Source organism: Streptopelia decaocto (genome assembly GCF_964273445.1).
Source record: "Streptopelia decaocto genome assembly, chromosome: 2".
Classification (NCBI taxonomy): Eukaryota; Metazoa; Chordata; class Aves; order Columbiformes; family Columbidae; genus Streptopelia; species Streptopelia decaocto.
The window spans coordinates 64,035,435-64,050,708 of NC_138655.1; the positions used below are offsets into that span (position 1 = coordinate 64,035,435).

Here is a 15,274-nt window from a genome sequence, read left to right on the forward strand (position 1 = left end):
GGTAGTGGGGAATTTAAGAAAAATTCTTAAAATGATGGTGGGAACCTTTGGCTTTCTTTTAGAATAAGAAATTTAACTTTCTTTTCTCCCCATGAACCCTTATCCCAGTCACTGGTACTCTGTCCCACCCCCCGCAGCCTGAGAAGCTGCTTCTCCTCCTCCGCCCCTGCCCCTTCCCGCCCCAGAGTTACGGAGGAAAATAAACATGAAAATCGCCCGGAGCGCCCGGACGGGTGTTGGTGCGTGTGGCGGGCGGGGGCTGGGCCGCTTCCCGCCGCGGGGGAGCCCTGCGCTCCGGCTGCCGCCCAGCGTCCCGGGGCCGCCGCCGCCCGCGGTCGTCGTCTCGCCCGCAGCCGCCACACGGTGAGGGGCCGCGGGCGAGGGGTGGCGGCAGGGCGCGCTGCGCCGAGGCGGGGGGGAGGCTGCCAGGGCGGGCAGCGAGGCTGCCGTGCCCCCACCGCGGCCGCGCTGCTTTCGCTTTCGGTTCCCGCGCCGGGGAGGCGAGGACGAGGCCAGGCCGGAGCCTGGAGGGTCCCCGGCGTGCCCTGCGGACGTGGCCGGCCGGTAGGATCTCGCAGCGCGGCGGGGAGCGGAGCGCCGGTTTCTCCCCTGAACCCCCCGGTTTCTGCCCCTCAGCGGGGCCGCCTGCTCACCCCGGCCTGGCGGGCCGCGCCGTAGGCCGGGCCCTGCTGCCGCTGGCAGGCCCGCGCCCTTCGGCCTCCCCTCTCCCGCTGCTCGGGAGCGGGCTGGCGCGGCGGGGGAAACCGTCCCGCTCCGCCCTGGCCCCCGCTCTGGTAAGGGTGGTTTCCCTCCCCAGTAGCGGCCGGTGCCTGAGTCTGGCCAGGGCGGCGGAGTGGCCGGGGGTGCCCCAGCCGTGGGGGTGCCCCAGCCGTGGGGGTGCCCCAGCCGTGGGGGTGCCCCAGGCCCGGCGGGGAGGCCCGGGAGGCCCTTCGCGGGGGGTGTAGGGCAGGTGGCGGGGAGGCACAGGTCGACGTGCCGGTGGGGAGCTGAGCCGGATCACAACTCGTCACACCAGCTTGGGTTCAGGAAAATTAAAAAAAAATTAAAAAATAGAAGACAGTGTGACAAATGGTTTATCCATGCGTTCCTCAAGCTTTAAAAAAAGCAATTCAGGGAAAAGAAACTGCTGTAGTCCACTTGAAGCCTTGATGTAGGGTGTAAAACCTTTATTCTTCTCTTACGCTTCTACTCCATGCACCCCTTGCTTTTTAGGGGCGAGATACAGGAGGCACAGGCCTCTGTAGCCTCTTCATTGCTGGGGAGAGACCACGGGCATAATTAAGGAATGTGGAAAAACCAGTATTAGGGCTTTGATTGCAGGTTGAGCTGCGTTGCAGACATGTATTGCAGGTGTTGATCCACTAAAAACTTACTCTGCTGGTTCAGCTGTGTTCAAAAAGTGTTGACGTGTTAGTCATTACGTATTTGCTGCTCTTGTGCAGCCAGCGGAAACATGTAAAATCAATACAAAATGCCTGTGGTCTGCTCTGATTTCTCATAATGCAGTCAGGTGCCCTTGTGTTGTCTGGATCAAGTTTGTCTGGCCAGGTGATCCACAAACGTGAAGATCCTCTAGGAACCACAGTCTGTTATGTACTGCTGCTAATTCTGATCGTTCTGCAGGAAATCCCGCACGCGTCACTCTTTATTCCACCAAGTAGTTTCATGTTACTTTGTGAACAGGCTGGGGCTGGTGACAATGCCATATTTCAGCCCAACAAAGGTATTTCCCTTTGGTTCTTTTTGCAGCCAAAGGAGAAAGATGTAAATCAGACCCAAAGTGGAGTTTGGCTGTAGCCACAGGAATGTGTTCCTCACTAACTACAGACTTCAGCCAGGTGAGCAACAGTGAATACTCTTTGTCACTGTGATTCTGGGGCCAGTACTACTCTGAGAAGTGTTTCGCGTCACCTTAGTGAGACAGCTGTTTTAAGTCTCTGTATTCTAGCACCTGTATTTGAATTTATTTTATTTACCTTGAGAAAAGGAAGAAGCCTTTGGGCCTTGCAACCCTTAAGAAAAAGGCATCATCTATGCTGAAAATACTTTTTTCTAGTGGCAGTGGTTGTCTAAAGTGTCGTAAGTGAATTAAAATCAAATAGGAGTGTTACATTGTGTTTCCTTGGGCAAGCAGAACTTTTCAGGTTTATTCTGCAGTTTTCCTGCTGTATTTGGATGGAGAACACCAGGCAATTTGACAAGTTCATGAGCATTACATGTGATGTGTATTAACAACATTTACTGAAATTTATAATACAGGTACTTAGGAAGAATTTTACTTCTGATTGACTGCAACGATGTGTTGATGTGCTTTCTATGCACCACCCCAAATAGGTGGATATTTTGTGTTAGTGTCAGAATTACACTCACACTTTCACGGTTTGGAATTGTATGCCTTAAGGTTCTTTTACCCCGTACAATTATTTGATTTAAGCAGTGAAGTAAGGTAACATATACTGGCTGGACCTACAAAAGCTGACAGAAGAATTGATCTGTTCTTGAAAACTTTTGTTTGCTTTACATACTCATTAATTTGGTAAAGCAAAGATGAAGCCAGTGGAACTCCTCAGATTCTTTTGCTCTGTTGATTAGAAACAAGAGCATGTGGACTAATCTTTTCTGGAAGATACACTTAAGTAACTTCAAGGACATGGGGTGAACAAACTGGATAAGGAATTTTTCCCTATCTTGGGAAATAAGAATCATAGATGATTTTCATATTAAGTGTAGATATCAAGTTAATGGTATTGTTTTATGCTATTTTTACTTCACTATTACAGTTTCAGTTTGGGCCCAGGCTCCAGGAAATGTAAATATTAAGAAGGGAGTTGTGTATAATTTTTGTCATCATCTAATACTTTGATAATGCTGCTACAGTATGTTTGGGATATGTCTGATATGTTGGATATGTTGATTAAAAATTATTTTGCATCTGGGTCTTGATCACTTCTGTATAAGTGTTATTCCTGTCACTGAAATAGAATTTAATTTTGGCACATGAATTTTGAATGTTAAATTGTAAGTATTTTACTTAGAAGATAACCCCTAAATGGCCTATTGCATCACCATTTGAAAAGACAAGATTCTGTAATTTCTTTGTTTATCAAAATATCTTGCACAGTGAATATAACAAGGGCAGTTAATTCAGTTAATTACAAATGGCTTTATATAATTTTTAAAATTACTAATTTAATTATATGGTATTCTTTTGGACTTTTTTGCTCAAACATTAATTTATTTTAGAGAACTGGAGCCGTGTATTGCAGTCTCAGAGAACCTGAGATTTTGTTGTGCTTGAAACTTGGTAAATGTTTGTAGGAGGGAGTGCCCAAGCCCTTGTTCAAGTGACAGTCATAGAATATCTCAAGTTGGAAGGGACCCATAAGGATCACCCTGTACAGAAGAAATGAGAAAGGGAGGGTGATGGGTCACATGACCTCATGGTGCCTGAATGGCACCTCTGAGAAGAGTTTGGAACTTAGGCAGGTTCATGTACGTGCTGACTGCAATTCAGATCCAAGGAGAGAGACAAAATAATCTTCCTAAAAAGCCATAGTTGAGAGCAGTATTTTTTACTTGCCTGAGGAGAGTGGTTGATAGGCTGGGCAGGGCTGTTACTCGGGAGGGATCTCGATGGGATGGAGAAATGAGCTGACAGGAACTTCATAAATTCCTTCAAAGGCAAGGAGAGACACCATCTGGGATGGTGTCACCCAATGACCAGTACAGGCTGGGGGAACACTTGGTGGAGAGCAGCATTGCTGAATGGGACCTGGGTGTCCTGGTGGACCAAATGTTGAATGAGTCTGTCCTGCTGAAGCAAAGAGGGACAACCACATTGTGGGCCATTATAGCAATGGTGGCTGAGGGACGGTGGTTGAAAGAGTGAGTCCTCCCCCATGTTCAGCACTTGTGAGGCTAGCAAAGTGGTTAGGGGTCCGGAGAACATGATATTTAAGGAGAGACGGAGAGAGGTGGGTTTGTTCAGCCTTGAGAAGGTGAAGGAAGGGGAGATCTTACTGCTGTGTGTGAGAAGATGTAAAGCCAGACTCCTCTTGGGGGTGCCTGACAATGGGATGGGAGGCAATGGGCACAAGATGATTTAGCTACAACAAAGGTCTTTTCAGTTTTGTTTGTTTTTAACCTGGAGAATGGTCAAACACTGAAGGAGGGGTCTAGTAAGTATATGGAGTGTCCATCTATGGAGGTGTAGGAACTTGACAAGGGCCTGTGCAACCACATCTAATTGAGCTTGTGCTCAATGGTGCAAGAATATCCTTCCCAAATGAAACTGTCCTGTTATTCCATGATTACTCAAAAAACAGTGTTATAGCTTTGGAAAATAATTGTTAAGTTATTCTTAGGAAAACACAAACCAAATAAAGTATGTGAGAAACCTTAGATTTCCTTGGAATTGCATCCAGAACGAGCATATGGTCATCACAAAAGCTTGTAATGTTAATTTTATTTACCATATTATGTGCACTTTAAAAAAATAAGACCTTGTGTATTTTATTGGTAATTTATGGCTTAGAATTTTTGTTACAAAATTACTATACTGTTAGAGAGATCACTAAGCAGGAGACCTGATGAGACTGTAAGCAGTTCTTATATTTCTTTATTAGTTTTTCATACTTATTGTGCAGTGAGTTTTAGGCAGCCGTGCCTTAAAGAGACTCATAGACACTGTCATGAAAGCTAGTTTACCGTCTGGGAAGTTTTAAGGAGAAGAAAATTACTATCTAGAGTCCTGCATGCAGCCAAATCTTTGAATTTAGACCTGTTGCTTACTTATATTACCTACTCAATACATATAGCTGTTGGTTACATTAACTCTGCTTTCACAGTGGTTGAGTTTATAAGTTGTCTAAACTGTTAGATTTTACTTTTATCAATCTCCAGATGTCGTTAAAAGATAAGGACCAAATTATGATGGCTTTAGCTTAGTCTCTGCTGTATTTGCATGAAGAGAGAATGGGTGGTCGTTTTCTGTGAGTTCACAGTGTATGATGTTTGAAGAGTTTGTGTCATCACTTCTTCAAGATTATTCAGTATTAAAGATAACCATGGCATGGCTACTAAATATCTTTAAGGAGCCAATTTTAAATTAATTCTAGCTCATAAATTCATGGGTTAGTGTAGAAGCTGTCAGGAAATAAAATGTGTATTTGAAGAGGAAATACTGCAGGTTGGAGTTTGATACTTTTTATCTTCTGCTCATTGCAAAAAAAACATTTGGTCTAGTCTCAAAATTGAGTTCAACTATGCGATACAAGTGGCTCTTTCAAAACTGCTAGGGACCATAGTGACCAAGTATAATAAAATAATTTATGCATTTTTTTAATCATCTTGCATTTAAGCTACTGTTTTTAGAATGGTGGAAAGAGTAAATCAACCCAAAAGGATTAAAGTTCTTTTTACATCCCCAAAACTGTGTGACCACCCAGTGCATGTTTATTTGGAGATTTGGACAAAGATCTAATAATAATAAATGCATTGCATCAGAAAGGGATTTTAAAGACTGCTTGATAGTATATCTCTCTGTTATTTGAAGCAGAGGTGATTTAGGTCAACTGATGAAACAATTTCCTTCTGAGGTTCTGAACAAGGAAAAGGTGTATCAGTGGTAACTCTGCAGTAAAACCTTAAAGATTGACTCCCCCAGACTTGTTCTACCTTTGGTAAATGCTCGGTTTCCTACAGATTTCAGTTTCTTTGTTGGATGGGATAAAAGAGAGTCTTCTCTTAGTGTTCTGGTCTTCAGAAAAACACAGCTTGGTTTTATTTGCAACTGCATTGGAAAAGGTGAGTAATCAGGGACCATTTTCTTCTAGAAACCCGGTTTCCTTTTGCCAGGAGCGCTTTCAGCTTTCTAGCTGACCTGATGGAAGATGCTTGCCACTTACCTGGCTCCTTTGAAAGTGAGGGAGATTTGTATATACCCTCCTTGCTGCCTGTAAGTGAGGGCTATGACTTCAAGCGGTTCAGTCAGAGACCTGGTGCCATCAGCTGGCGTCTGCTTTGAAGTTCTTTCTGCCTGCAGGGATCACAGGTCTCAGAAATCCTCAACACTCTCCCCCTGCACTTTCACACCGTAGTTAGATGGGAGAAAAATAATGTGTAAATCATTGTTTGACTGTGTGAAAATTAGGAAGAATTTTTAACCTGTTACATTCTGCTGTGCCTAATATGTACCAGGATGATTATGCTAGCTTAATTATTTTAAGTCAGTTTCTTTACTGGAACAGGAAAATCAGGAAAAGCCTTCTGATGCAGTTGCTGTTCTAGTACAGGTATGTTCACGTGGCCAAGTTAGCATGTGTCTTTTTACAGTGACACGTGTGACAAAACTTTCTCATATGTGTCTGCAATTCAACTTCTTGGTTTTGTTTGAAAAGGAGTATAGAAAGATAATATCATTTAAATAGCCTGTTTATACAGTATTAAAACTAAAACAAATCTCACAATAATTTTGTCCCTTGTGTGTATTCAGTATAATGGAATTCATTTATATTACTCGTATGTTCTGTATATAAGTGCTGTTATATACAGTTCTACGTATCTTTCTTTTAGAGGAGTGAAACTTCAAAGTTATGTTTGATGGGTATGTGGGGAACAGAATTCAGGCTGCTTATGTACCAGTTCTGCAAATATTTCAGTGACCTGTTTGAAACCCCTTGTTAGGTGATGCCTTAGTCATTTTCAGGAGGGGACAAATGCAACTCGGAGTGCAAATCTTCAGGAGCTATTAATCTTTCTAGGAAATGGACTTCCAAAATTAATTCTATTTTGGTGTCTTTTCAGGACATGCTTTAGAATTTTTAAGATGATTCACAATGTAAATTGGCAATACTTGAACTTTGATCAAGCAAAGCATCTATTGTAATTCTCATAATCTATCATTATGCTGCAAGCATGTTTGTATCTGCCTTCATTATTTAGCACTTTTTTCTTAGTGATAAGTTTTATGTATGAAAAATGATCCCCAAAGCCTGCAAATAAGTGGAAAAAATAAATTTAAAATGCAAATAGAGTATCCACATTTTAAGTAGTTAGTACTGCTCAACTGTGGTTTTGGAATAGATGTGATTATTGGGAAGAGTGATCTACTTTGTTTTGCTTTCTTTTAAAAAGTGTTTCTAAATTACTGTGTTTTTGTAAGTCTGCAATTCTTTCATTTTTAGGGGTTTCTACCCTGGTGAAGGTGTACTGGACAAGTATTGACTTGGAAGCTTCTTTTAGGATGTCTGAAGATGATGAAAAAGTTAAACTCCATCGAATTGAACCTGCCCTTCAGAAATTCATTAAAGTGGCAATTCCAACAGATTTGGAAAGGTTAAGAAAACACCAAATAAATATTGAGAAGGTTAGTGGTCACTTTTTATTAATGTAGTTCTTTTTACAGTATAGAAGTGGTCATGCTGAAAGATTATATAGAGATTTTGATGGAAAGTTGATTATGATATGCTTTAATTCAAAATTGGCAAAAAATGAAAGTTCTGTATTGACTTATAAAGGCCTTCCCACACACTGAATTATATTTGTAGTAAGCAGTCAGTCAACACAGTGAGAAACATCACTGTTTTGTGTTAAAAAGTCATTGTAAGGAAAGCAGCCTAATGTTCTCACTTTATTTTTTAAGTCACAGTGGTTTTCTGCCAACTATTCTGAGTAACCTACTGTTACCATCTTTTTCTCTATATATTTTAAAACTGAGTTGAGAGAAATAGAGAGACTGTGTTATTTAGATAAATAGAAAAAGAATTGTATGGAAATTGTAGTATATTTATATGCTTCTTGTTGACGTTATCTCACTTGACAGTGAATGTGAATATGCTTCCAAGTTAAATTCTTGTATAAGCTGCGGCAATGCCTGTACTGGTAAAATAAAGATGGCCAGGGCAGTTGTCTGGCTTGACATGGCTTATGTCCATATTGTTAAATCCTCATATTTTGCAAAACAGGGTGGCTGTATCCACATTGCTGATGGGGAATAAGCCCCTGTTCTGTGTTTATGACTCCTTAGCTGTTCTTCAGAACATTTTCTGTGAGAGAGCTGTTTGGCTTGGCCAGGGACAGTTCTAACAATATAACAGCACAGATGACCAGATTTCAGACTTGAAATGTTCTTGGTCTCTGTTTATTAGTATAGATATAGTGTTCATAGCCTGTACCTGGCAACAGCCACAGAGCTAGCTAAGGGCACCTAGTGAAGAATCATGTGAAATAGGACAGGATTCAGAGACCATCATAATAATAGCTTTTCCATGCAGGCTGTTTCATTCAAATATAGACAGTCTTGGTAGCTGGGTTGTTCCCTTCTTTCTCTAACCAGAATCATAGAAACATTTTGGTTGGAAGAGACCCTCAAGATCATTGAGTCCAACCAAAACCTAAGTCTAGCACTAAACCGTGTCCCTAAGAACCTCGTCTAAACGCCTTTTAAACACCTCCAGGGATGGTGACTCCACCACTTCCCTGGGCAGCCTGTTCCAGTGCCTGACAACCCTTTCCGTGAAGAAATGTTTCCTAATATCCAATCTGAACCTCCTCTGGCACAACTTGAGGCCATTTCCTCTTGTCCTATCACTTGTTGCCCGGGAGAAGAGACCAACCCCCTCCATGCTACAACCTCCTTTCAGGTATTTGCAGACAGTGATCAGGTCTCCCCTCAGCCTCCTTTTCTCCAGGCTAAACAGCCCCAGTTCCCTCAGCCGCTCCTCATCAGACTTGTGCTCCAGACCCATCACCAGCTTTGTTACCCTCCTCTGCACTCTCTCTAGTACCTCAATGTCTTTCCTGTTGTGAAGGGCCCACAAGTTGCACAAGAGTGCATAGATGCAATATGCATTTGTCATAATCCACCAAGAGGGATTTCTTGGTTGCAGAGAGGTAGTTTCTGGTCCACAGTTGGCTTATGTTAAAATTGTGTTAAAAATTATATCTTCAGGGCAGCACTTCAGTTAACACCAACAGCATCAATGACTTTTGGAACAGTGAGGTGTACAATTATTCCAATTTCTGAAGAAGGCATCCCAAAATGAAGGGATGCATTTAATAAATGCCTGCAAAAGGTGGCATAGAAGCTACCGCCTTGCCTGAGAGGAGCAAATATGTTGTCATTATGAGAGGAGTGAATGTGTTTTCCCTAGAAGAAGGTAGTGTGGTGATGGGAGGAGGGAGCTGACCTGCCAATACAGAATGGGAAGTGATTAGCAGGGCACATTAGCCTTAGGCAAGTGGTTTGGCTGCAATTCGAAGATAAAGATAAGCTTTTGATGTGTGTAAGGTAGTAATTAGGGACAGAGGATGGAGAGGATGGACATAACTGCTGCTTGGGTTTTTCTTTTGAAGACTATTACTTTGTACAGCTAAATAGATTCTTTGCTAAATATTGTCCATATATGTAAACCCCTCTTCGTTTAGCATATATACAAACCCTATCAAGAAGCTTCAAAAGGCATTGGGTGCTGCAATGAGAAACAGAGACGTCATCAGTTATTACCCTGTGTTGTACTTACTGATGTGAACGATGATCTTGGGAGCTGCTGCATTTTGCAGAACCTGGTCAGTGAGGAGAGGCAGCCAGTTACTGGTTGATCCTGCTGAAAATCTTCTATGTACTTAGACAAAGAATAATTATGCTGTATCTAGCTATATGGTGTTACCATGGTGTCAGGAAAGGGGAGAAATATGTTCCACTTAATTCAGCCATGTGTTGATCAAATGAAGTCTTTAGTTCTGATTTAACACTTTGTTCAAGGCATTGTCAGAGAAACTCAGGCTTAGCCAGAGTTCAATTGTAGGTGATACAAACTGCAGTGTTTCTGTGTTGGCACTTAATGATCACATTGAACTACCAGGATACTTTGTTGAGTTGAATTTTATATCTTGAATGTAAAAATCTAATGTAGTCTGAAAGTGTCTAGTTTGGACATTTCTTGAGATTTTCAGGTTGTTGGTGTGGATGTGAATGATCTGTTTAGTCAACATAACAAAATTTGCATATCAGAAAAATCCTTAAATAGTTGTAAATACAGTTCTTTAAAGTGTTAACTGCGTTTACTCTAGAACAACACTTTTATTAAAGCAAGAATTGGTAGCAACATTTAGTACAGATTTGTCTTTCTAATCTCAGAATACTATTAATTAAAAATTCCTTTATCCCTAGACAGTGTAAGTCCTGGCATATTTGATATTTGAATTAGTAATTAACAGGATTATTAGAAACAAGTAACTATGGATAAAACCTTCAAATAAATGATTGCTAACTATACCAGAAGATATTCAGCAGTACTGAAGGCTTCAGAACTTCTGTATATTGACAAAAAAATCTAAGACACAGACATTTATGAGAAGTAATACATCTGACTATAAAAATAGTCCCTAAATGCTAGATTCTTTTAAAAGTCCATACTTGGTGTAATGTTCTTAAAATTTGAAAATTTTGAGGTTTTTTTAAATGCTTTTCTGGCTGTAAGAACTATAAATATTCCAAAGTTTGCTCTATTGGTAGATTTATGAGAAGGTGAGAACAAAAATATGGCAAATCTGCATTTGAAATCTGTCACTCTAGATACTTTTAGATTATCAGAACACTAGCAATAGTTTGGTTTAAATACTTCCATAATAATTTAGATTTTTTTTTATCTTTTACATGCCCTTTAGCCATAACAAATGTGTTACAGTACTTTTGTGAGCTGCCAAGATCAGCAACTTAAATATTTTCCGCTAAAACACTTTTTGTAAAATTAACTTTCAGTCGTGTAAACCAAACATCCCTACAGGTAAAGGGATAATTTAGTAGAATCTGGTCCTGTTTATTTTGCAGGCTACTTTTAAGCAAAAATCACTAATTATGTCAAATTGCTTAGAGCAGCAACATTATTTACTTATGATGAAGCCAATATCTCTAACCTAGTTTCATGAATATTGATTTAAACCTTAGGTTCCAGAGATAGACCAAACAATTAATCTACTAAATCACTGTTTGAAGAAACTATAAAATCAATATATAATGAAATTTGATCTTGAGTACACCTTTTCAGAGGAAGTGGCTACCGTAAATCCATCATCATAGCATTGCTTCTCAACCATTTGAAAGTCCAGCTTTCCATATGACAGTTTCTGAAGACTTAAAACTTACATCCTTAAGAAATCAGTACTCTATGCTTGTGGTTGTTTGCTTTGTTTTGTTTTGTTTTTCTTTTCATGTTTTCCCCAAAGAGGTGTTTTTTGTTTTGGTTTGGTTTTTTTAAAGCACATTCTGTAGGTTGGATAGTCTTTCACTCCAAAAGGGGAAATAAAATGCATGCTTATCTAAAGAGTTACAGCTTTCCATTAGACTCTGTTAGATAAAAGTGATTGTCAAGGTACTGCAGGAGGATGGAGACTTTGGCATGCTGCCCTATACTTTGCTTACGATATGCAACAATACTTAAGAAAATGGGCTGTGAGACATGGCATCCTTTTCTCTGTTGCTCTGAGCTTTGATTTTATTTCCCATGACTGTGTAAAGGATGTTTGTGAAACACTTTTTACCTTTGGCTGAGGACTATTGTTGTGGTGGGAAGGTACACAAAGGTGACACAAAATGAGAAATTAAGATATCCGAGTCTTAATACAGTCTTCATCAGAATCTATATGTTTGTATAAGACATTAATTACAGAGCCTTCTAGAAATGTTGGTGAGTACTAACTGCTACAAAAATTAATGCAGAAGATATTATCAAAACTTTGAATTCTGTCCATGTCCACTGGATCCTTTCAAGGAGAAATGGAAGGGATCAAAAGCGTAAGCATGAAGGTTTCTTTCTAAAGAGGGTTCTCAAAAGAGAATGGGACGAAGAAAAGAGCTCGTCCAAGAGTAACGTTGAGTTTTGTATTTCTGATGTGGAAAACAAACTATTTGGCTATAGCACAATTACATTTAAATATAGAGTCATATAATAGTCTGGTTTGGAAAGGACTGTAAAGAGCATCTTGTCCAACCCGCCTGCCACGAGCAGGAACATCTTTCACTAGATCAGATTGCTCAAAGCCCCGGCCAACCTGACCATCCAATGATGGGGCTTCTGTAACTTCTCTGGACAACCTGTTCAGTGCCTTACCATCGTCATCGTACAAAATTTCTTTCTTATGTCCAATCTAAGCTTACTCTTTTTCAGTTTAAAACCATTGCCTCTTGTCCTTTCACTACAGGCCTTGGTAAAAAGTCTCTCTCCATCTTCCTTCCAAGCTCTCTTTATATATTGAAAGGCTCCAATCATGTCTTCCTAGGGCCTTTTCTTCTCAAGGGTGAACAACCCCAACTCTCTCAGCCTTTCCTCATAGGAGAGACCTTTTTCATGACTGTCCTCTGGACCCACTCTTTCTGTAAGAAGGACATTGAGGTGCTGGAGAGAGTGCAGAGAAGGGCAATGAAGCTGGTGATAGGTCTGGAGCACAAGTCTGATGAGGAGCGGCTGAGGGAACTGGGGCCATTTAGCCTGGAGAAAAGGAGGCTGAGGGGAGACCTTATAGCTGTCTACAACTACCTGAAAGGGGCTGTAACATGGAGGGGGTTGGTCTCTTCTCCCAGGTAGCAAGTGATAGGGCAAGGGGAATGGCCTCAAGTTGTGCCAGGGGCAGTTTAGATTGGATATTAGGAAAAACATCCTCATGGAAAGGGTTGTCAGGCATTGGAACAGGCTGCCCAGGAAAGTGGTGGAGTCACCACCCCTGTAGGGGTTTAAAAGACATTTAGATGACGCTCTTAAGGACATGGTTTAGTGCTAGATTTAGGTTATGGTTGGACTCAATGATCTTGAGGGTCTCTTCGAACCAAAATGATTCTATGATTCTATCAGGTTAGGATTCCATAGGTATTTTTACTTCATGGACCTCCCTTAGTTTAACATGTTGTATTTGTTAATGATAAATGATGGCAATACTGTCTCTCCTCGAGGTTTGCTATCCTCAAGCCCCCCAGAGTGAACACTGCTCAGGAGTACGGCCCACTTTATGTTGAGTGACAGAGAGGAGTCAACAAGAAGAATTCTCTGACCACATGAATGTCATTGCACTGGGTGTATTAAGTCGCTGGGTTCTTTAAGTTCACCACTAGCATACTAGGAAACTGAAAGCAAGGTAACAAAGCTATTAAATATATAAAGCAGATGAATGTGCTGAGCCTTTCTCTTAGAAATTATAAAGAGCAATAAAGGCTTTCCGATGATTTCTTCTTGTTGTTCTTACCTGGAAGACAGATTTTTTTAATTTTTTTATTTTTTTGTTATTCAGTGCATGGACAATAGATTACAGTCAACTGAAATTGAAATGGTAATTTTTCCCCAAACTCCTTCTGTCCCACCCTCAGAAACTCCTGTTTCAGTACTCTTTCAGGGATGATTGAATTGGAAGATCTACTGTTGGTACAGATTTTTTTGTTCATTTTATTTTAAAGAACAATGGCAGTAATTTTAATGGCATAGTAATTTACGCAGAAGTTGCTAGTTTCCTAGAAAAATCACTTTAATCTGACTTAATTGAACACTAAACCTTTTGTCTTCCACAGCGCTGCAAAATCCTAACATGAAAGAGCTTTTTTTTCTTTGAAAATAAGAAGTAACTTCAGATTTCTCATTATATACTAGGAAGCTTAGTAATGTGGTGTTTATTACTGTGGTCTCTAAAATTATGAAAAGAATTAAGGAAAGATGTAGGCTGTAGATAAAGGTTTTTTTATTGACAACAAAGCATATTTAGAAATTGAGGAATTAAATTTTACATAAAAATACCTCACAAATAATACTATTTTTTTCTTGTTATTTTAACAATTAAAAAGAATGTTCTAATATCATCTAGTATTGTAGATGCATCCATTGATGGTTTCAGCACATGCTCTACAAATCACTGCTTCTACTGCTGTTATTTTACTACTCTTTTTCATGATAGTGTGTCTATATGTCAACTAGCACTAACAGGGATCGATTTATTTTAATGGTGATAAGGTTTATATGCGATGATATGTATTTCTTTTGCAAAGCTTACTCTCTGCTAATGGAATAATTATTTTGGTCTCTGTCACATGGAAAGCGCTGCATGGCGAGTTTCCCATTGAAGTCAGTGGAGCCTCAGGCAGGTGCCAAATCTGCCCTGATGGTTCTTTTAACTGTGTTTGTAACTATATAGTAATGGTAAAGTGTAAATATGGAGAGAAGTGCTTTGTGATGAATGCAACTCTCTTTTAAATAATATCAGATACCTCGTTGTCCTATATGACCAGTAGTGCTCATCCATCCCCTGTTCCATTTCTTTTTCCTTCTTCTGCCCTTTATTTTACTGACCACCAAGTGATTTATGCCACAGTGGTATCAGGATGCTGCAATATTGCTTTGTTGTTAAAAACTGATGCTGAAACCCTGGTTATCTGCAGTTCAGTAAAAAACATTGTACAAAATTACTCATTAAATACATTGCTATTTACCTCTCTAATTTTGCAGTGGAAATGCCCATGACTCAAATTCTTTACTGTTCATTTTGGAAAATTAAACTTATTATTTACTGAAGGTTCCTTTTTTCTGCATAGCTAGTTGGTAAAAATAGCAATTATATGGAATCTTTTTCCTTTATTTTAGTATCATAGATGCAGACTCTGGGACAAATTGCACGAAGAGCACATTAACGCAGGACGAACAGTTCAGGTAAGCATATTAAAATGACTAATAGTAATAGAATTAAATTACATATATAGTACTGGTTACCTGTGGGATGGTGCTTCACAGAGGTGTAGATTTGACACATGGATTGGGCAAGTACCTGGTATTGCTTTACTTCGTTTAAAAGGTAGGGGTTTCCTAATTGTGTCCTGTGAGGCAAATACAGACAGAAATGTTTGAGAATTCTTGAACAAACAAAAGTTTGGAGACTCTGGTCTTTTGCAAACTATCCTCGTATGTTTCTAAATTAGAAGGCAGGAGTTGCAATACGACATACAGTTGATTTTAAAGCATGGTTTCAGACCAAACACAGAACATCTGGACTACTACTTTGGTGTGCAAATCCCTCCTTAGATGCGTAATACCATCAAAGGAGGAAATGCCAGGCACATATGTCAGCATGGTGTCATCTCAGTGACTTCATGCATAGTCACTCATAACCCAGCACACAGGGAATCTCACATCTGTTTCTAAAAAAAAGACATGTCTTGATGAAAATGGTGAAGAAGCTAATGCCAAACATCAGCCTTCACACTGCTGAACAGCACATAGCC

At 40.3% G+C, this 15,274-nt stretch overlaps 1 protein-coding gene across 6 annotated transcripts in view; it reads left to right on the forward strand.

The window, feature by feature from the left end:
• Positions 1 to 230: 230 nt before the first annotated feature.
• The window catches only part of STX17 (syntaxin 17), a 31,191-nt gene continuing 16,147 nt past the window's right edge, over positions 231 to 15,274 (forward strand). Inside the window, exons 1-4 of one of the 6 annotated variants that reach the window (XM_082044746.1) lie at positions 254 to 363; positions 1,771 to 1,859; positions 7,206 to 7,387; positions 14,640 to 14,705. In XM_082044746.1, coding sequence (XP_081900872.1) covers positions 7,265 to 7,387; positions 14,640 to 14,705 — 189 coding nt within the window. In that variant the 5' untranslated portion in view covers positions 254 to 363; positions 1,771 to 1,859; positions 7,206 to 7,264. Of the gene's footprint in view, positions 364 to 418; positions 795 to 1,770; positions 1,860 to 7,205; positions 7,388 to 14,639; positions 14,706 to 15,274 lie in introns of those variants that run through there. The other 5 variants (XM_082044747.1, XM_082044745.1, XM_082044748.1 and 2 more) reach the window with 5 other exon arrangements.